The following is a 23244-nucleotide window of genomic DNA, read 5'->3' as shown; positions in this document are numbered from 1 at the left end:
GTACTGCTCACTGTTTTACTTTTAACCATCCATTTGATAACCATTGCTTGGATGGTTAGGATTGCTTCATCAGTGACATATTAGAGAAATGCTTCATCCACGATGGGCCCCACAATGGGTGGTTTGGATAGCTGTATATCAGTGCAATGCGTGAGGATGAGTCACCACCATTTTCAAAATGATGCTAAACTAACATGTGTGCAGTCCATGGTTTATAATATCAGTATTGGGGGGCGTATCGGCTTTGCCAAAAAATGATACGATATGGGCGTCGCGTGCCATTATTGGTTTGTATCGGACAATATTGTCTCATATTGGTTGAATTTTTAAAAGATATAATTAAGAAAAATATCAGTAAAAAAGAGAATAATAAGATATTCAAGAATCAATCAATTTTTAAAAATATTTTGGACTTGCATATGATACCATCGGACCATTCTTTGATGAGAATGTTGTTTGTTGGTTTGACTTGTTGAAGATCAACTAAATGGACATTGAACACAAATTAAGCATGATTTGGTGAACTAGGGCCCATTATATTGAAATACAACAAAAAGAAGATGAAAATATAAAAAAGAAAGTTAAGGTTTACTGTTTTTTCTGATTTTTCCCATAATGGTCCACTTTGCTTCAATTTATCGAATCCCATTCAAATAATTTGTTTTGATTCCAAAATAGGTCTAGATTTAACATAAAATGAGTTTTTAAACTTCTTCCATGGTTTGAATGAAAAAAAAAGGAGGAAACATGAGTGAAAATTTGATTTTTTTTTTTTCTTTTCAAAATTGGGCTTTTATGGGCGTATTGGCCTGTATTGGTGGTATTGGCCCCGTATCGATGCCAATACGCGTCGTGTAAGCCGATAATGGTCATTATTATTATTATTATTTTTTGTATTAGGCCTATACGACCCCTTATCGCGTATCGTCTTGTGTTGATATGGAAATGATACAGCCGTATCGGCCGATACAATACTGATATTCATACCTATTGTGTAGTCCTAGTTTTGTTCTCTCAAAGGCTAGCCAACATGTGTCATATTTGAGAGCAAATCCCTCAAGGAGGGATTTAGTCGAATTGCTATTGCATTACTCTAGATTCGACCTGTTCTGCATTGGTGCTAACACCTCACTAGCAACTATCCTAATCATATCCAAATTCTATCTAAATCTTTACCTTATGTAAAGTAGGGAAAACAACTACTTAGAAGTGTAGAGTACGATGATTAGATTATCGTAGCATCGCTATAGCACAGTCTGAAAGAGATACAAGGACCTAACCTTTGGAGCTGATTGCATCACGTGTTTTGAGTCCGGACTGAAATGGTCTTAATTTTAGTTAGGGGGATATTCGTTCACCATGAAGGCAGTGGAGCTAGCCTTGCTGTGGTCATTTAAGATATATATTTTTAATTTATTTTTTAAATAGAATTTCTTAGAATAGACATTTATTGGTGAGGATGGGGGACCCTCTATGATGATTATGGGTGAGATCCTAGTTCCCTTTCACTGATGGGGATATCATGTGCACATGCACGCCCCCCCACCCTATGTACGTACTCAAGGAGGAAGAAGGCCCCACTATCGATCTGGATTGATGATGATATCTATGGAGGACCTCTTAGTTAGGAAACTTTGCTATGGAGCATTGGAGTGGACCGGATCATCATGTGGATTCCACCATTGGATCTCATGATCATGGCCCACTACCCTAGATGATCTAGGATTTTGACTCTTGATTATTATCGTTATTAGATACATCATGAACGGTTTTGATTTCGTTGATTAGTTGTTATTTTTGTTATTTCGTCTCTAAGTATTAGTGTGGGCACATGGCGCGGCTTTTAGAGTTTAGGGTTTTTCTTATAAATAGGCAACCCCATGTAGGTATTTTTTCATTAAAGTTTATGAATAAAATTCTGCATTTTTTTTCTTCTTCTCTATCCCTTTGAGTTGAAGAAGCTAATTGGGTGCGAAACCCTTCCTTTCTCGAAGGGCTAACTACCGTGGTGTGAAGCCACAACCATCCCAAATCGTCCCCATCTCCTCCACCCTACATCCACCATTTTCCACAACCCTCCTGTCTTCAGATTTTCCTTTCTTTTTGCCCAAGTTTCCCTCCACAGTAGATTTTTAGATTTTGGCCCACCAGAGGGGCTAAAACTTCGGCGGAGCACCATGCACACACCAGGTGGCGAATCGTCATGAAACTTGGTGTGAGAGTTGGCCTCCCCTAGTCGACCAAGCCCTTGGTGGCCTTTTTTAGTTTCGTGGGCCCCACACACGTGCGGCCAAGCAATCATGCACGTGCGCCTAGGTTGGCCTGCTGTCCACACGCAGAAACCATCTCAGATTCCGTATTTCTTCTGTTTTCCTCTCTCTCTCACTTTAAATTCCCTAACCCTAACCCTAGATAATCCCAAATTCTAAGTTTTTCAACTTTTGCAAACCCTAGATTTTCCCCTGAATTGAAACATGGTGAATCTCTTGAATTGGGGAGCAATCCTTTGCAAAAATGGATGAATCTTATACTCCTTTGAGCATTGTTTGGTTTATAAATTTATCTGATCTAGCCCTAACTTGTGTAGACTGACCCCCGTAGATTCCCCTTGTTGAATGTTTGATCGTATGTGGGACGTGGATTTTTGTGATTGTTTAGAAATCGGTATGATCTAAAGCTTGAAATCTTGCATATCATATTTAATTTCATGTCCTACATCATTCACCATCATATAGGGTCGTTCAAACACAGGTGGGGATGGTGGACCCTCAAAACTTTGAAAATGAAAGAAAGAAGGGGGAAATAGAGATGAGAAAGGGAATAAAGTGATGAGAGGAAGAAAAGGAGAAGGATTAGAAACGAGTCTCTAATGCCAACCATGTAGATTGAGAAGAGAAGAGGGAGATGAGAATCGTGTGAGGAGAAGAGAGGGAAAGGATTTGATTATCCTACCCTAAGAAATCTTTATTCGTAATAATCATAGATTACAAGAAATAGCACCAATTGACTACTTAATCTAAAAGGATGCATTGAAATCTCCTAAAGTTATGGTGCTACGAAGGACCATGGAACGATATACTAAATATGCTCAGAATAGACTAGTGCACCTCACGTATAACAGCTGTGTACTCTAACAGAATTTTTGCAATTCAATCAAATTGGACAGCTGGATGCAACCTTTACTCAAATAATAATCTTTATATCCAATTCCGTGACTGAATAGCCTCAAGCCTTGTTGGGATGCACTATTGAATTGAATTGTGATAACTAGTTCAATAATGTGGAAATGGCTGAATTGCAGTCACCTCCTCCCTTAATATTCATATTGTGGGATTAGCCTCCAGATAACAGTTATGTTACTTTGAAGTTGAACTTGGATTGGAAGGAATGTATTTATAATTTGAAGACTATTTCCTCATATTAATACATAGGGAAGGTAATTAAAAATTGGCCATTTCCTCTATTTCGAACCAATAACTGCAATTTGGTTCAATTATGCATCCAAAGCTTCAGTTTAACTATTCTTACCTACTTTCTTGGTTTCTTTTTGACTTCCGTTAAAATTTTAATGTTTCATTCCAGATGCCCCCCAAAGAGAATAAAATATGTAGTTGCGGGCATCTAGCTCTATCATTTCCAACTAATTGAAACTCGATGAATCCATGTATCATATGGCAGAGAACTCTATATACTTGGAGAAATGAAATGAGAATTGTTCTAAAACAAAAATATACATCTCAAAATTGTCATGTTGCTCTAGCATTTGTGGGCCCAATGCAAATGCTGCTGCTGATTGAGGTCAACTTATTTCTAGCCCTAGATGCAGCATGGATGTGGCAGGGATGCGGCTTGGGTTTGGATTTTATGCATAAAATTGAAGTATTGTACACTATTATGGATATGCTATCTATTTTGAAGTTTTGGGTATCATTGGTTAGGAGTGAATTTTTCTCATTTGAAGAGTTAACTCCTAGCTTTAGGAATTTCATATATTTTCTTCCTAACAATTTCTAATGCTAATCTTCAAAAATAAAAATAAAAATTCTAATGCTGAATTATTCATCCCAGTTATGAGTTTCTTGAGTTTGCCTATAATAATACTGGTTTACTATTAACATTTTCAGCACAGTCATTAATGTTTTAATACTTGCCTTTTCACATGCATAGAATGGACACGTTAAAGATGAACTTGCCGATTTCTGCTCCCAATGGGTTAGTGGAACTCAGGCAAATTGCTGCAAGATTTGAGGAAAAGATTTTTACTTCTGCCACAAGTCAGGTACATCCATCTCCAAATGGCTTTTGTTCTTTGCATCTTTGGTTTTATATTGCTAGTTGTTCTTTTTGTTTCTTTGTTTTTTAAAAATTTTAACATGTAAACCACATTGAGTGTTCCAATGGATCTTTTCATTCCCTAAATTTCCCATACAATGCAAAAACAGTCTACATGCAATCTACAAGAATTGAGTGCTTGCAAATTTCTATTGCCTTCGAGAACAATTTCTCATCTTAATTATCATCCTATACATGTTTCAAAGGTAAAGGTAAATTATTTAAGTCTTCCTGCTTGAGCAAAGCACCCAAAAGAAAATGGAAAAAGAAGAAGAAGAAGAAGAAGAAGAAGAAAAGAATGCTGGTCATTAGACAGTCATGTCCGACAATCATTTAGACATAACATTGATAAATCAGCAAACTTCTTTGAACCGTCTGTTAAAAGGGCACTGGACACATTCTTGACAGGACACATTCTTGACAGTTGACACATGTGCTTCGTGATAAATACATCCTCTCTAATTAACTTGAATTTTGGCTGAACATTAAAGCCAACTATGTTGGAAGACAGTCTTTGTCAACATATAACTTTTTTTTTACTGACTTTCATGTTGTGTCTGATGCACAAGTGAGTTAATTGTGAACGCGCAGTTTAATCAAGAGGAAATGACAAAAAATCAATGACATTTCCTATTCATGACTAGTACGTAGCCCACAAATTGCACTTGGGTCTTTTTCGAGTCTGACTTGAAACTATTGTGATTGCAGTTTGGTGCCTGGGCCCTCAATGTGAATGCTAAGGAAGGTTCCTACAATTTATTTATATGCATTTTATTAGAGTAGCCATTGGAATTCAATTTGATAGTTCTTACTAACACACCCTCAAATATCACGGAACACACAGATACATAACTCTGGAAGAATGTAAAACTTATTCCTAGCTAATGGGATGGCCAATCTCGTAAATTTACTAATGATATGATGTTGCCAATTTGTACATGCTTATTTATCCTCAGATTCTTTATTTTTTCAGTTGTCAGTACTTGGCATTTCCTCTTTATTTATTGAGGTCTTTATTATTAGAGCTTTGCTAAGAGCACACGGCAGTTGAATAAAGGTCATGTAAATGCTACACATTTGCTAGCATGGCACATAGGTGCAAGATCCAATCCATCCATCAGGTTGGTCTGTCCTTGTACATATTTGTTCTGAAAAATATATCTGCACCACTCAGTATGTGGGCACCAATATTGGAAACAGGTGGATGGGTTAGATAACTTCAACCGAGTTTTTTAGAGCTGTGCATTTGTTTTGCCATCTATGGCTCACCCGACCAATGGATAAACTTGATTCTTGGCCCAGGTCATCAATATAGTGGTACCATTCTAATTTGTTTATTGGATCTTGGACCTACTGTGCAATGCTGGCACTTGTGGTGCATACATGAACTTTATTGCACATGCGTGTGGGCCTAGCAAAGCTCTTAGTATTGAATACTAATATAGAGGGATGTGAATATGTGGTTATTTTAAGTTCTCGTTTTCCTCAGGATGATTATCTGCGGAAAATATCTATGAAGATGCTTACGATGGAGACTAAATCTCAAACAAGTGGTGTGACACTATCAAACTCTGCCACTGGGAACCAGAATTCCCTAGACCCAGGTAACATCTTGAAAGAACCAAGTCTTTTTGTACGTGATGCAATTACTGAGCAGCTTTACGCATAAGCTTCTTTTAAGTTTCAGCTTTATATGTATGTTAATATGGCTGCCTACATGGGGAAACCTGAGTTTGGTTATTACATATTAGAGGTCTCCAAAGGCAGTCAATGTTTATAATGGTTAATGGGTGAAACGTAGCAGCAAAAAGGGAGGAATATTGGGCTGAATTAAGCATGGTCCGTGCCAAAGCCGATTGTCCTTGGTGCGTGGGAGGTGATTTTAATGTCACCAGATTTACATACGAAAATCCATCAAGGGTAGGATCAATCTCAGCACGAGAGTATTCTCTGAATGGATGGATTCCAATGAACTGATTGACCTTCTAATGGAAGGCAGGAAGTACACATGGTCGAACGGATAAGATTGGGCAGGGATGTCAAGGAACGACAAATTCCTACTATCCGCCGATTGGGTGCAACGGTTCCTGCTAGTACATCAATGCGAGTTACCAATGCTTGTGTCAGACCATTGCACTATCCTACTGGAAGTAGTAGAGGAGGATTGGGCCTGAAGCCCCTTAGATTCAAAAATAATGTGGTTGGAGGTGGAGGGGTACCCAACCTAGTGAAAGATTGGTGGGGGTCCTTCAATGTGGAGGGTTATGCAGGTTTTAAACTATGCAAGAAGCTGAAGCTTTTGAAATAAAAAATTGAAGTCTGGAAGAGGGAAGTGTTGGGGAAAAGGGAGATTGAAATTGAAAATATCCTTAGTAATATTCAAGCTCTTGATATAAAGGCGGAAGAAGCAGATTTGTCAGAGGAAGGGAAAAATTTTCGTAGCAAGCTTGCAAAAGTTTACTCAGCTGGTCTAAAGGAAGAAAAGATCAAATGGAGACAGTGGTCGAGGGATACATGGTTATAGGAGGGTGACAAAAACGCAAGGCTTTTCTATAGTGTCACAAGTGCTAGGGCGAGGTGTAACAAGATCAGCAACATAGCTGTGGTAATGCAGGGCATTTTCACACCGGGCTTGAGTGGGGTAGCCCGTGGGATAAGGAGACACATTTGGGGTGTGTGACCCATGTGATTTGGGGCCCACGGGAGAGGTCTCATGTTCGAGACTCCTCACGGGGGGTGATTAATGCACATTACACATTGGGCTCGAGTGGGGTAGCCCATAGGATGCGGGTATACACCTGGGGTGGGCGGCCCATGTGATTTGGGGCCCACGAGGGGGGTTTGGCCGAGGCCCTTACCCATGAGATGTGGGGCCTGGGTTATGAGATAAAGGGATTAATTCGTCATACTCTAACATTTCGAGCTTTAAGGCAAGTGGTTAATTGTCCTGCATCAAATTAGTATTAGAGCGGGAGGTCTCGTGTTCGATACTCCTCACCGGGGGTGATTAATGTAGGGGCATTTTCATATCGGGCTCGAGTGGGGTAGCCCGTGGGATGTGGGGACACACTCGGGGTGGGCGACCCATGTGATTTGGGGCCCACGAGAGAGGTCTCATGTTCGAGACTCCTCACCGGGGGTGATTAATGCACATTTCACATTGGGCTCGAGTGGGGTAGCCCGTGGGATGCAGGAACACACCCGGGGTGGGCAGCCCATGTGATTTGGGGCCCATGAGGGGGGTTCGGCCGAGGTCCTAACCCATGAGACGTGGGGCCTGAGCGATGAGATAAAGGGATTAATTCGCCATACTCTAACAGTTCGAGCTTTTAGAGCAAGTGGTTAATTGTCCTGCATCATGTGGAGAGAAGGAGGATAGAGGAGAAAGACAAGGTATGTAAGGAAATGGTGTGTTTTTATGAGCTATTGACTGTTGAAGATTGGAGGCCAGAGCTTGGCAGCCAAGAGGTTGAGTCTCTCAAAAGACCTTTTTCTGAGGAAGTAAAGGAAACTGTGTTCTCTTTGGGATGGGATAAAGTTCCATGCTCGGATTGGTTCCTCTAGGCATTTTTTTTCCAGGTTTTTTGGGATTTTGTGAAAGGAGATGTGTTGAACTTCATGGTAGAATTCATTGCAAAGGAGTAGTTATCAGTAAACCTCGAGGCATCCTTTATAGCTATCATTCCGAAGGTGTCAGGTATGGAAAGCTTGAGACACTTGGTACTTATTAGCCTTATCGGAGGGCCATATAATTTCCTTGCTAAAGTCTTAGCCTTCAGGCTCTGCCTAGTCTTGGCAAGCATCATATTTAAGAACCAAGGAGCCTTCGTGATGGGCTACCATATTCTGGATAGTGGGCTTATTTCTCTAGTGCATATATTCGAGGTACAAGAGTGGGGCGAAAAGTATTTGCTTGCAAGTTGGATATTGAGAAGTCCTTTGCCATGTTGACTAGGACTTCTTGGATTACATGCTAAGCCAGGTTTGATGTGGAAGCAAGTGGAGGGGGTGGATAAAGGAGTGTGTAAGCTAAGCTTGCTTCTCAGTTCTAATCAATGGGTCTCCAAAAGGCTTTTTTTAAAGTTCAAGAGGCATTAGGCAAGGAGATCTGTTATCCTTGCTCCTCTTTGTTGTGGTTGCTGAAGCATTGAGTATAATGCTGGAATATGGGTAGGCAGTTGGTCTTTTAAGTGGGTTCAGTGTTGGAGGGCCAGGTCCTCCAATATCCGATCTTCAGTTTGCTGATGATATGATTATGTTTTAGGACATTGATGCTAGTATGGTGGAAAACTATGGATGATTATTAGATGTTTTGAAGAGGTGCGGAACTGAAAGTTAACATCGCTAAAAGCGAGATGATGGGTATTTATATGCCCAAGATGGAAGTCGAGTGGCTGGCAAAGATATTTGGATGCGAGGCGGGCTCCTTCCCATCCACTTTTACCTTGGTTTGCCTCTTTGCATAGGAAAGTCGGCTAAACTTTTGTGGGACGGAGTAGTGGAGAGATTTGAAAGGAAATTGGCTCGGTAGAAGGGCCAGCAACTACCCCTTGGCGGCCGAATTACTCTCATAAAAGCTGCCCTCTCGAACTTGCCAGTTTACTTCATGTTGGTATTCAAATGCCCAAAGGTGGTGTTAGTCAGGCTAGAATGCTTAAGGTGGGAATTCTTGTGTCAGGGGTCAGAAGAGAATAAAAAGTTCCGTCTCTTAGGTTGGGAGGAGGTGTTGAATTCGTATGAAGGAGGACCGATATAAGAGAACTAGAGTTGATGAATCTTGCTCTGTTGGGGAGGTGTTTATGGATGTTTGGGGCAGAGGACGGAGCACTATGGAAGGAGCTCATGGCTAATAAGTATGGATGCCAGGATGGAGGGTAGAGTATTAGGGACTCCTTTGTTTATAGAGCTTCGACCATTTGGAAAAGGGGTTATCTTTTGTTAAGGCCAAGTTCTTTAAAGGCGTTCGCTTTTTCCTTGACAATGAGGAAAAATTCAATTATGGGAAGATGTGTGGATTGGCAATCAGTCATCGCATGCAGAGTTCCTGCTGATGGCTCGGCTGTCTATAGGAATCAATATTAAGGTGGCTCAGTGTTTCTCTTACATTTGGGAGAGAGTTATATGGTCCCTTCCCTGTAACAGACCTCTTCTTGATGAAGAGGTGGAGGAGCATGTATTGTTATTAGATTGTATCTAGTTGTGTTGCCCTGGGAGGGAAGCATGATATAATGGTTTGGGGTAAGGATAAGTGAGGCGCCTTCTCGGTTTGATCTTTCTTTTTGTTCTGCAACGTAAAAGAGGGGTAGTGAGTTGGGGAAGACAAGGCATGTGTGGTCTTACGGAGCTCCCCTGAAGGTTGCGACCTTGGGATAATGATGTAGGACGGAATGATCTAACCTAATATGATGCCATGAAATTAAAAGATAGATTCACTAGAGCAATCGAACGACAAAATAAAGCTAATTTACCATAAATTTAGAAATTTCAGATTCATGGCATATCCAAATTCAAGCCTATGACAGCCCCACAATGTGAATCTCATAAATTACTGATTAACCAAGACCTATGGGAGATAGAACCCTTATCCTAGCATATGGTTAAATCTGAATTCAATGCAAATCATGTGTCTTGTAAGAGTTTTGATGTGTTAGGGCTGTTTAAGGGTTAGGGAATGTGAGAAATGGGTTTGGAGTATCTACGCTCAGAGGAATTAGGGTTTGGAACCTTAGGGTTGAAGTTTTGAGAGGTTTCAGGTTAAAATTTTAGATTTTGGGTTCAAGGGATTTTGGAATTTGGGAATTTTAGTATTATGATTAGGGTTTTAAAAACTTGTTGAGAATAGAGAAAAGTAGAAAGGATAACAAGAGAGTCGCTCTCCGTGGTTTTGCACCACCAAAGCAATCACATGATAATTTTTTTTCGCTCAATCTCAAAGCAAAATGAGAAAAATCTCTTTCATTTATAACATGCATAATGGTTAGAGTGCGGATGTCCAACCCTTTATAATATCAGAAAAGTCCTTTTACAAAAAGGTGCTCTCAGATAAGATTATTAACATAAAGATGCGTAGAGAATTAAAAAGTTGTTTCTAACTCCTTAATCTTAACACAAATATGAGCTATACAAAAAATAACGAAACATATAAGCAAACTAAACAACTAGACTATTTCGTGGCCCATGGGGTCCACGATGAAGATGTCTGATGATGATGATCTAGTGGTCTAATCATCGTGTCCACTCGATTCAACGGTCCAATGTGTCCATCAAGCTCCTATATGCAGCTCACGTGCATTCAGTGTTTTAAATATCGACGATATTGGCCGACATATCCCACGATATATCTTGTATCCCACCTGTGCGTTATGAAATGCATAGGTAGTGCTAATATATCTCACCTATTCGATCCAGTAAGCATTTTCGATCCTTTTTTTAAAAAAAATTTATTTGCCGTAAGCAAGGTATTCTGTAACAGTAATGGTGGCCTTAACAGCCTCCACCATTACATTTACGATACGGGGTGTAACGGCCGTTATGACCTCTTATTATTATTATTATTGAAAAAATCTTAAAAACCTGTATTGGCCTAGTAATGGACTGTTACATGGCTATTACGACCTTTATGGGTGGCGTAAGGGGTTGTTATGGGGGTTATAATGGCCTTTATGGGTCATTTTTTTCGTAATGGTCATTATGGCCTTTACGACCCCGTAACGGTTGCCACCATTACCTTTACGTAACGGCCTTTACGACACATCATGGTTGTAAATCATATTAAATTGGTGTCAAATGGTTACAAATTTACAATTCTTCATGTTTCCTATGAAAAATCATGGATTCTAAGCTTTGCTTTTGGGATTTGGGGGAGATGGGCCAAGTTGCGGAAATTTGGAAAATTTTGAAATTTCTCAATTTCTCTCAAATCAGTTGTAATCTTTATATCCAAACACAAAATCAAACATGTATGTAACCTGATCTAATGATACTTCTTTTGCTTTTGAATGTATTGCTTGTGTTTCCATATATATCTTCTTACGTTTATAAATTATATGAAAAGACTTTGAATATACTTGCATCAGTTCAGTTGGACAATGCATATATTAGGACCCTATACTAAGGAAACTCCTATTATGTGCATTTGTTTTGGTAATATTTTAATTTCTTAGTGTGTATTGATGTCTTTTTCAATAATCTTTGAAGTTTCATTGAAAAATTCGACCAATTTCCAAATGTTCCCATGTTCCCAACAACAGCGATACATTATGCGATACAATCGATATATCCCATGCGATAACTGATATGTATCTGTATCCCAAGGGTGTGATACATTACGTGATAACGATATTTAAAACATTCTGTGTATCTTCCTAGTGCGGGGTCCTCAAATATGCACGAACATACATGTGGGGTCTTCTATGTGGCTAGGAATGTGAATTGGGCTAAATGGGCACCATGTAATGTTCGTCTAGCCATAAGGAGATTGACTCAACCCTCCTCTAGTAAGTTGCTCGGATGTCCTCATCAGATGGTTAGTTGGAAAGGAAAAAAATTCTAACTGTGGATAATCCTTGGAAGTGCTCGATGATCCCTAATGTTTGCATTATGTGTATCTCACAAGTCAAGTCGGTCAGTCATCTCTTTATCCATTGTCAATTCGTGCATTGTGTGTGGAGCGGCATTCTTAGGAGCTTCAATGTGGATTGGATGATGCCAAGTGTTGTCGGAGGGCTATTCATGGCATGGCTGGAGTGGGCATTCAGAAGCTAGGGCTTTTTGGAGGTTATGTTTGTTGGCCGGTCTTTGGGCAATATGGGGAGAAAAGAATGGGAGGTGTTTTCGAAATGAGGGCAACTCAAGGGAACATGTCCTTAGCAGGGCTTTGTTAAATGTAGCAGAGTGGGCTTCTTTGTAGATGGGTTGAAAGATTGTTCTCCGCCTTTTTAGTGATGTTATGCTCTCTTTGGATTGTAGCTTTTATGCCATCTTGGCACTCTCAATAAATTTTCTTCGTTGCCTTTCCAAAAAAAAAAAAAAACCATATAGACTATATTTTTTCCCTATATTTTAAATATTTCAATTGCATTCATATGGATGTTATAATAATACGTTATTCCACTACCATAGTACCTGGTTGGATAAAAACCACCAAGGTTGCTGTGTCTGATATCTGTTTTCCCTTTTACTATAGACAAATGAGCCTTGTCCAAGCTTCACAGATAAGAGGGTAAGGTAGTAATTGGCAGGATCTTGTAGCCTACAATGTGCAATGTGCGTTTGAGGTGGTGTGGGAAGTGAACTCACATTAAGATTGCTTCCTTTCCCCACCTTTTGTCAACCAAAATCACCAGTGAGGTTGTACAGGAAGGTCGCTGATATTTTTATGCTATTAGCGATTAGAGGGTAGAGAGGGGAGCTATAGAGAAGAAAATGAGAGAGCTAATCATCCTTCTCTCTTTATTTATAAAGATAAAAAAAAAGTCACACTAGACGTGAGTACATGGGATAATGATAAACCACAGGAGATAAACATGAGCTTATACTACTCTGCATAACAGTCCTCAACATTTTTCAACTTTAGTTTTGACATTAGTGAGTTGTGTTGACCTTGGGAACTGGGAACTCCTGTATGTACTCTAAATCTCCTATTAAAAGCAGCCAAAACTGTTTTTACCTTTCTTCACAAGTATGTATCTTTCTCTCCAAAGAAAAGGTAAGGCTCAGTTTGGAAGAACATTCTGGAGAGAAAATAGCTTTTCACATAAAATGGGCCCATAGTGCCTCTGCTTGGAACCAGTCCGACAAATATCACTGAAAAATACACTAAACGAGATTATCATGACATTTATTGTGAGATTTTAAAAATATATGCAGATTTTACAATATTGTGGTTTTATCATGATATAGTAATAACGATAAGGATTTTGTTATATAAATATAAATTTAAAATTTAAATATATTTATTAATTTACAATAAATATTTTAGATACTTATATTTTCAGTGAGAATTTTCTGATATCCCGAGAAAAACCTCAAAATTTGAAAATCTCCCAAGAAATATGTGGGCCGAGATATTGCTGAGAAGGAGATTGTCACTATGCTTGGAACACACTTGTTTTGTGGGAGTAAAACACGCAGAACAGAAATCATGGACTTTCTTCTAGTAGTTTCCTCGTGCAAAACAAGCGGGGGTCTTTTACAGTTCTTATCTACTTGTTATTTTGAATTTTATTAGTAGGTTTATGGCAGGATGCCTGCTTATATGCAATGTTGTCAAAATCCTACGATTGATGTTTTCATTTGAATCTTAAGCAAAATGATTTGAATCCCACCCTGAATTTCATTTTTAGATGAATCCTACGATTCAATGTTTTGAATCCTATGATTTAAGATTCGAATCCCAATTTGCGATTCACATTGTACTTGTTCTCTTATGTTTTAAGCTTTACTTGGCTTTCATTTAATGTTTTTCGAACTGGTGGGGGCTTTAAGAATCGTTTAGAAGAGGTCAACTATTTTATTCCGTTCTTTACAAGAGATTACATGCACCAATGTTAAATTGCTTTGCATTTTCTTATGATTTCTTCCTTCTTAATTGGTTGAAACACCGAATTGATCTATGACTTATCTGGAATGTTTTTATAGATGGTTGTGATCATGTTGACCTGTATACATTGTGGTAATGATGGTTAAAAATATATTTTCTTGTCGGTCTACATAACTGAATGTTGCTTTTCCAATGTGACTCTATGCTCAAGAAAGGTAAAAAGAACATAAATGATTAAAGGATTCTTGTATGTTTCATAAGGTAAATTTCTTGAATGACGAAAATATAAAGGAAAGGCAAGAATCATCTAACACTATCATGATGTGAAAGTATAATGGTGCATATGGCGGGAAATGGATGACTGATGAATTTTTATTTATTTTTCCTGATTTATTAATATTTTGCAGATTTTCTTTAATTTTTTTAAGAAAATCAGAAAAAAAATAATCTTAGATTACAATACGATTTGCAATTCAATATGATTCAACCCTTATTACGATTTGCGATACAATGACGATTTTGACAACATTGCTTATGTGTTTGTCTTTTCTAGATATTCTCTGACATACAATACCTTTTTTTTTTCGTTTGTCTTAAATTATTTCTAGCACGCAACCAAGGGCAGTCACTACCAATTCTTGCGGCTAGTCAGTCTCAACAGCGGCAGCAGCTTTTACCCCAAAACACACAAAACTCCATTGCATCTTCTGCCGTACAAAATTCTTCATCCAGTTTGCAATCAGTACTATCATCAATGACAGGACTGACACAAATGTCCATGTCCAATGCTGTCGATCAGAACTCCAATTTACAATCTATGTCCGAAATTTCACAGAACTCCATGGGCAACTCAATAGGACAAGGATTACCGTTGAATAATTTCACCAGTTCACAGAGACAGATGCAAGGAAGGCAGCAGCATCTGCAGCAGGTCGTACCCCAGCAACAAAACCAGCAGCAGTCTCAGAATCCACAGCAGATGATTTATCAACAGCAGCTTCAGCAACATAATTTGAAGCAGAAGCTTCAGGGGAATATTCAACCCTTGCTTCGGCAGTCACATTTCCAGCAGCAGCAGCAGCAGCCCCTCATGCAAACAAACCAAATGCAACCTTCTCAGCCATCCCTTATGCAACAAATGCCATCTGGTCTCCAGTCGATCCAGCCAACTCTTCAGCAGCAGCCTTCTATGATGCAGTCAAATCCGCAGTCTGGCCTTCAACAAAATCAACAGACTTCTGTTCAGCAGAATCAACAGACTCTTGTTCAACAGAACATGCCATCTGGTATTCAGCAATACACACAATCGGCCCTCAGGCAGCAGCAGCAGCAGCAGTCGCAGCGATCTTCCATGCACCAGCAGACATCGGTTCTTCAGCAACAGCAAACACAAAGCGCTCAGCAGCAGATCCTATCGTCGCAGCCTCAACAACCGCTAATGGGGCAGCAACAAAGTGCAATAAACATGCTGCAGGATCAGCTCCTTGGACAACAAAACAATATACCAGACATGCAGAAGCAGCAGCAGAGGATGCCCGGCCCACAGAATAATCTTTCAAACATGCAGCAGCACCAGCAACAGTTATTGGGTCAGCACAATAACATCTCAAACTTACGTCACCAGCAGCAGCAGTTGGGCCCTCAAAGTACTGTTTCTGGACTCCAGCAGCCACAACTGGGCCCTCAAAGTGCTGTTTCTGGACTACAGCAGCAGCAGCAGCAGCAACAACAATTACTTGGGTCCCAGCTTGGAGTGTCGAACCAGCAGCAGCACTCAGTGCATATGTTGCAGCCAGCCAAGGTTGCAGCACATCAGCCACAAAACCAGCAGACATCTTCAACGGTGTTGCCATCACAACTGCAGCAGTCGCAATCACAACCACCACAGCAGCAGCTCATGTCTCAGTCCCAGCCAGCACAACTGCCACAGCAGAAGCCATTGCAGCAGCAGCCGAACTTGTTACAACGAGATATGCAGCAAAGGACACAAACATCAGGTGCTTTACCACAGTCTCAGAATGCAATCGATCAGCAGAAGCAACTATTTCAGCCACAAAGAGTGCTTCCAGAGGCATCATCAAGTAAGCGATTATTCGACCCCCTCCTTTTCTTTTTCTTTTTCTTTTTTCTTTTTCCTTTTCAAATATTCCTTGTTTCTCCATACTTTCTGCTCTTTAATAATCTGACTGGTATGACCAAGTTTGAATTCATTAGATTGTGAGGCTTGCCAATTGGGAAACATTGTCGATCTTCTTATGTTTCTAGACCTTTAGATTGTAGTCATACACCTTTCTCACTGGCTTATTATGATGTGTGGGGTCCCAAGTTTGCATAATTTTCAATATTTTGTTACATTTATCGATGACTTTTCTCGAATGACATGGGCGTTTATGATACATGATAGATCTGAGATGTTTAGTATGTTTAAATTATTTCATTCGGAGATCAAGAACCAATTCAATAAGTGTTTTAGATATGGCAGTGTGTTGGAATACCTTTCAAACTCATGTCATGATTACCTTACATCAGCCTATATTACCCATCAAATATCATGTGTTTATACCCCTAACAGAATGGAGTTACTGAAAGGAAGAACCGGCATCTCCTTGAGGTAGTCAGATCCCTCACATACATGTAGGTTCCCAAAAGATTTTGGAGCTATGCTGTTCTCATGGCCTGCCACCTTATTAACTGACAAACCTCCAGTGTTCTTAATGGTCAAACACCATTTTCAGTATTGTTCCTAAATGTTGCATCCTTTCCCTTACCAGTCAAGGTTTTTGGCTCCACAGCTTTTATCCAGAAAAACAATCCAACATCAGATAAACTAGACACATGTCCAACCAAATGTGTTTTTCTCTGCTATTCTTGTACATAGAAGGGGTGCAACTTCTATGATCAGGTTACTGGACCTCTTTATACCAATGCCGATATCACATTCTTTGAAGACATGCCTCACTTCTTTACCCCCTCTCATGAGGGGGAGTTGTCATCGGATGCTTGCCCATCTCCAAAAGCATTAGTAGTTTCCTTCTTCCATCATCCTCATCTGCCTCGATGTCTTCTAGTTATAATGAAGAGGCATCCAGCTCACACGTGCCACCAACACCTCCTGGGATCCCATCTTCAGCTCCACCACAGCTCAACGATAATCTGCCTGTAGCTTTTCGAAAAGGTACCCGCTCTTGTACCTTACATCTTGTTTCACTTTTGGTTTCTTATCATCGTCTTAGTCTTCCATCTCATGCCTTTGCTTTAGTCTTGTCATGTGATGTGGTTCCAACCTTATACCATGATGCACTAGCTCATCTTGGCTGATGAAGAGCCATGGTAGATGGGACGGATGTTCACTATGCATCGCACTATCACTTGGACATTGGTCTCCTTACATCCAAGAAAGAAAATGGTTGGGTGTCACTCTATACAATCAAATACCAACCTGTTGACTCAATTACATGCCTAAAGGCACTGCTCCTTCCCAAAGGCTACACTCAAACCATGGGGTTGGATTACAAAGATACCTTTTCTCCCGTTGCTAAACTCAACTTTGTATGATTCTTGTTATCTGTTGCAGCAAACAAGTTGTGGCCTCTTTATCAATTAGATGTCAAGAACACTTTGAATGGTGACCTCACCGACGAATTGTATATGGAGCAACTCCTTGTGTTTGTTGTTGAGGGGGTGAACGAGAATGTTTGTAAACTCAAAAAGGCCATCTATGGGCTAAAGAAGTCTCCACGGGCATGGTTTAAGAAGTTGATGCAGGACAATTAACCACTTGCTCTAAAAGCTCGAACTGATAGAGCATGACGAATTAATCCATTTATCTCATAGCCCATGCCCCAAATCTATGGGTTAGGTCCTCAGTTGAACCTTCCTCGTGGGCCTCAAATCTATGGGTTCCACCCCCTCGCAAGCCACCCGTCTCACATGGGCCCCAAATCCATAGGTTATGCGGGCCGCCCACCCAGAGTGTGCCCCCACATCCCACAAGCCACCCCACTCGAGCCCGGTGTGAAAATGTTCCCGCATTAATCACCCACGATGAAGAGTCTCAAACACAAGACCTTCCGCCCTGATACCAATTTGATGTAGGATAATTAACCCCTTGCTCTAAAAGCTCGAACTCATAGAGCGTGACGAATTAATCCCTTTATCTCATAGCCCAGACCTCAAATCCATGGGTTAGGTCCTCGGTCGAACCCTCCTCGTGGGTCCCAAATCCATGGATTTTGCCTCACACGAGTCACCCGCCTCACACGACCCCCAAATCACACGGGCCGCCCACCCAGAGTGTGCCCCTGCATCCTACAGGCCACCCCACTCAAGCTTGGTGTGAAAATGCCCCCGCATTAGAAGTTTTTTTTTTTTGGAAGACACAGGTTGTCCCCACTTCTTTTTTGAAGTGAGACCAATCCTTGCAGATACACGCAATCACCCACAACCACGTGTATCAGGTACAGCTAAGGAAGGGAATCGAACCCTCACCTGTAGGGAGCAAACCTACGGTGAAGACCATTCGCCCAAAGCCCACATTAGAAGTTTAGCCGAGTTCTGGTAGAATTTTTCTTTCATAGATGTCACGTGGACCACTTTGTGTTTATGAAGCAAACATCCAAAGGAATGATGGCATTGGTTGTCTACATAGATGATATAATCATCATAGGGAGTGATGATGATGGTATAATATAATTGAAGTCAAGTGGTACATCAAGGAGCAATTTCAAACCAAAGATCTTGGCGCCCTGAGGTATTTCGTTTGGATAGAAGTGGCCCGGGTAGCTGTAGGTATAAATCTGCCCCAGAGGAAATGTGTTGGACCCATTAAAAGAAATTGGTCTCTTGGGGTGTAAACCATGTGGCACTCCAATGGATCTGAACAAGCTTTCTAATGATTAAGGTGAACCATTTGAAGGCCTAGACAGGTATAAAAGACTAGTTGAGAAACTTATTTATCTGACGGTTACTCAACCAGACATCATGTTTGTTGTTGGAGTGGTGAGCTGATTCATGCACCAACCCAAGATCTAGCACTAGGAAGTCGTCATTTGTATCCTTCAATACCTGAAAAGTGCTCTCGTGCAACGTCTTCTCTATAGATCTTATGTAGATGCTGACTGGGTAGGCTTCGTAGGAAAGAAATGTACAATAGTATTGACTCTCCTTGCTGTTTGAGATCAGATCCCTTAATTTCTCTTTAAGGGAGTAGAGACTTCATTGTCTGATGCAGGACATGAAAATTAAATATGATATGCAAGATTTCAGGCTTTAGATCATACTAATTTAGAAACAATTACATAAAAATTCCACATCCCACATAAAGTCAAGCATTCACTAAGGGGAATCTACAAGGGTCCAAGCCTACACATGTTAGGGCTGGATCAATTGAAAATTATAGACCAAATAATGCTCAAATGAGAGTAAATTCATCCACACATGCAAATAATTATTTCCTAATCCAAGGAATTCACATGTTTCAAATCGGGAAAACCTAGGGTTTGCAAAAGTGGAATAGAACTTGGGGATTTGAGATAATCTAGGGTTAGGGTTATGGAAACATGGCGAAAGAGGTGTGAAATAGAGACGAGAGGGAACCTGTGATCAGCCCGCACGAGTGGACAGCAAACCGGCCTAATGCACGTGCGTAGATGGCGGCCCACACGTGTGTGGGGCCCACGAATCTGGAATTGGCCAGCTAGGGCCTGGTCGGCTAGGGATGGGCCACCTTCCCTCCAAATTTCAGGCCAAACAGATGATCGGTTTGAACATGGTGCTCGGCCGAAGTTTTATCCCTCCTGCAGGGCCAGATTCTAGAAATCTGCTGTAGGGGAAAAATTAGTTGCAAACGTGGGTGGATTTGATGAGGGGATGGCTGGAGGAGATGAGGAATTAAAGGGTAGGAGATGGGGGCGATTTGGGATGGGTGTGGCTTTGCACCACGGTAGTTAACCCTTCGAAGAAGGGAGGATTTTGCACCCAATTAGGTTTCCACAACTCAGAGAATTAGAGAAGCAGGAAAATGCGGAATTTTATTAATCATCTTCTATGAGAAAAAATCCTACAAAGGGTGCTTATTTATATGAAAACCCTATGCCCCAAAGCCACGCAATGTGCGCATCCTATGACTTATAGATGAAGTAATCACAAATAACAAGTAATCAAAGCAATCTAAACTGTTCATGATGTTCCTAACAACAATAATAACCAAAACTCAAAGTACTAGATCACCTAGGGTAGTGGGCCATGATCATGAGATCAAATGATGGGATCCATATGATGATCGGGTCCACCTCAATGAACTAAAACACAATCCTCTACTAGAAGGCCTTCCATGGATGTCGTCATCGATCCAGATCGAAGGTGGGGCCATTCTCCTTGTGTACGTGCATAAGGGGGGCATGCGTGTGTGAGATGTCTTCATCAATTCTCCCTGGCTGCGAAACAAAACTCCTAAACCGCTCCAAGATGTCAGGATCAAGTCTCTGAAGCTCCTCCTCAGTGAGCCACGTACTGTCTGAAGCTGGGCATGACTTCCACTTGACCAGGAACTTTTGAAATCCGCCATCTGATGTTGATATTATCTGATGGTTCAAAATATTCTCCATCTCCTCTCTGGGTGTGGGAAGGGTAGGTATGGGAGGTAGAGGTTGGGAAGATGGGTCGGGAGGGGGCCATGGATCAAGGGAAAGGTCTGGAGAATCAAGATGGTTAGGTAACAGGCTAGACAATGTATCAGTGGTACCCTGAAATGCAAGTAGATCCTCCACATTGAATGTGAAACTAATTCCCATGGAAGGTGGAAGATTTACCACGTAAGCATTGAGACTGTTTCATTTTATAATTTTCAATGGTCTCGCGCCACGCGCGTGTAATTTACGAACGACTCCTTGAGGGTACCACTCTGGCTTGATACGGTTCATCACAGAGTCCCTTACATTGAATTCCTTGAATTGTTTATGTTGATCAATAGAAATTTTGTAATGTTCATTACTAGTATTGATCTTTCACCTGATTTCTTGATGCAATGAATAAATGTGATGTGCAAAGGGCTCTGCAGACTCTGATGGCCTATGGGACAGACATATGGACAAGATCAATAGGCTTCCTAGTTTATAACCAATAACGACTTCAAAAGGACTTAAAACCTGTGGATCTATTGGCAAAACTATTAAATGCAAACTCGGCGATAGGTAGTGCAATGTCCCACGTCCTGGTGTGCTCCCCTACTAAACACCTAAGCAAATTTCCCAGACTCTTATTAACCACCTCAGACAGGTTTGGTAGAGTCGTCCCAGGGACTAAATCAATGGCGTGTTGTATATCCCTCATAGGGAGAAGCTCATCCGGTAGATTATCGGGAAAGACATCACGAAACTCATCCACTACCGGAATGGCGTCAGTGGGTAACTTTGCACTTGCCTCTGATGCACTTTCCCTGGCCATAAGGGCATACACCATCGAGTCCGACTCAGTCTCTTGCTCAAAGTCTTTGGTATTTAGAATATAGAAAGGCTTAGACTTGGACTTCGAATCCTCAACCAACCTCAAGTGATACGAGAAAGGGAAGTATTTTTCCTTAAGAGTTTCTTTCATTTCTCCGCAATTGACTATTGGGGGTTTCCTCAACCTCTCTTTCTTTCGCTCCACAGTAACTCAAAACCTCTTTGCTTGGCCCAAGAGCTTCATCTTGGCAAATCGGACTCGACGAGCATACGACATGTTGATGGGGACATCATGCGCTCATGCGCACGCACGCCGCCCCCCCTACGCACATATGCACGGAGGAGGGCCCCACCGTCGATATGGCTCGATGACGACGTCCAGGGATGGCCTCCTAGTTAGAAGACGGAGTTTTGATTCAAAGAGTGGGCCCGATAGTCAAGAAAAGCCCATCATGAGATCTCATGATCGTGACCCACTAGTCGGATTAAGTTCATACTTTAGGTTTTGCTTATTTATATTATTTAGAATATCATGAACGCTTTAGATTTATTTGATTGGTTTTTATTTTAGTTTACTTCATCGCCAAGTAATAGGTTGCGTACATGGTGTGAGTTTTGGGGTATAGGGTTTTCTTATAAATAGACACCCCTTGTAGTTCTTTTGATTCATTGAAGTTGAATAAAAATTACTGCATGTTTTTCTGCTCTCTGACTTTTTGAGTTGTGGAAAAATTCAAGTGGGTGCGAAGCCCTCCCTTTTCGAAGGACTAAATTCAAGTGGGTGCGAAGCCCTCCCTTTTCGAAAGGCTAACTATCGTGGTACGAAACCACGTTTATCCCAATCCGTCCCCTCCATCTTATTTCATCCATTCTACAATCATCTTCGCTTCAAATCCGCTTATTTTGCAGCTGTTCGTCTCTTTATAGCCAGGTCCAGAATCTAGCCATACAAGAGACTGAAACTTCGACGGAGCACCGCACCCTGACCGTATATCGGATTGCGACGAGATTTGGAGGGTTTGAAGTCTCCCCCCCTCTGGTCAACCAAGGTCAAGGAATCAGTTTGAGGATTCAGGCTCTACCGCACGTGCGGTCAACCTCGAGTGCACGTGCGCCAGTACCTGGCCCGCTGTCCGCACGCAAGAGCTGTCCAAGGTTCTGGTTTTCTTCCTATTTTTCTCCTTTTATACCTAATTTCATAAACCCTAACCCTAGATTGCATTATCCCTAATTGATTTGCCTCTTTTCTCACCCTAGGGTTCCTTGAATCGAAATTGGGAAATTCCTTGGATTAGGGACTGATTGCTATGCATGTGTGGTTAATTTCTATTTCCCTTTGAGCATTGTTTGGTCCATAATTTTACTGATCCAGTCCTAGCCTGTGTAGGCCTGGACCCGTGTAGATTCCCCTTTACTTGAATATTTGAACTTTTGTGTGGGATGTGGAATTATTATGTGATCGTTCTGCATTAGTCTGGTCTTAAGCCTAAATTCTTGCATATCATATTTAAATTTCATGTCCTGCATCAAATTTGGTATTAGAGCTTAAGGTTCTTATAGGGGAATACATTACTTGTTTAGGGTTAGTTGTTTGAGTCCTTCATGCATCCAGTCCATCACATGTAGCTTTTAGGAGTCCATAGTCCCTTAATTTGTTAACTATATTGCTGGATTTTAGTAACACCGCCTAGTTCCCTCATATAGAGTCTCATAGGATCATTTAGTCCTATTTAGTCATATATAGTCGTCCTAGAAAGTCCTTAGGTGGAGTTAGCAAGTGTATGCCCACACGTACGGGTCGCGGTTTCGGTTTGCACCCTACACTAAACATGGAGCAATTGCAAGAAGCAGTGGCTAAGTTAACCCAGCAAGTTGATTCCTTGAGTAAGTGCTTGGAACAACAAATAGATCAGCGCCTTGACCAAATAG

General features: G+C 40.9%; 1 protein-coding gene across 1 annotated transcript in view; it reads left to right on the top strand.

Moving 5' to 3' along the window:
- Positions 1-23244, top strand: part of LOC131248674 (mediator of RNA polymerase II transcription subunit 15a-like) — an 83595-nt gene that overhangs the window by 5798 nt on the left and 54553 nt on the right. Inside the window, exons 3-5 of the mRNA XM_058249060.1 lie at positions 4168-4279; positions 5822-5936; positions 14482-15954. Of these exons, the coding sequence (XP_058105043.1) occupies positions 4168-4279; positions 5822-5936; positions 14482-15954 (1700 nt within the window). The remainder of the gene's footprint in view (positions 1-4167; positions 4280-5821; positions 5937-14481; positions 15955-23244) is intronic.

The sequence above is a fragment of the Magnolia sinica genome, chromosome 6 (genome assembly GCF_029962835.1).
Source record: "Magnolia sinica isolate HGM2019 chromosome 6, MsV1, whole genome shotgun sequence".
Taxonomy (NCBI): domain Eukaryota; kingdom Viridiplantae; phylum Streptophyta; class Magnoliopsida; order Magnoliales; family Magnoliaceae; genus Magnolia; species Magnolia sinica.
This window is presented reverse-complemented; position numbering and strand designations above follow the sequence as displayed.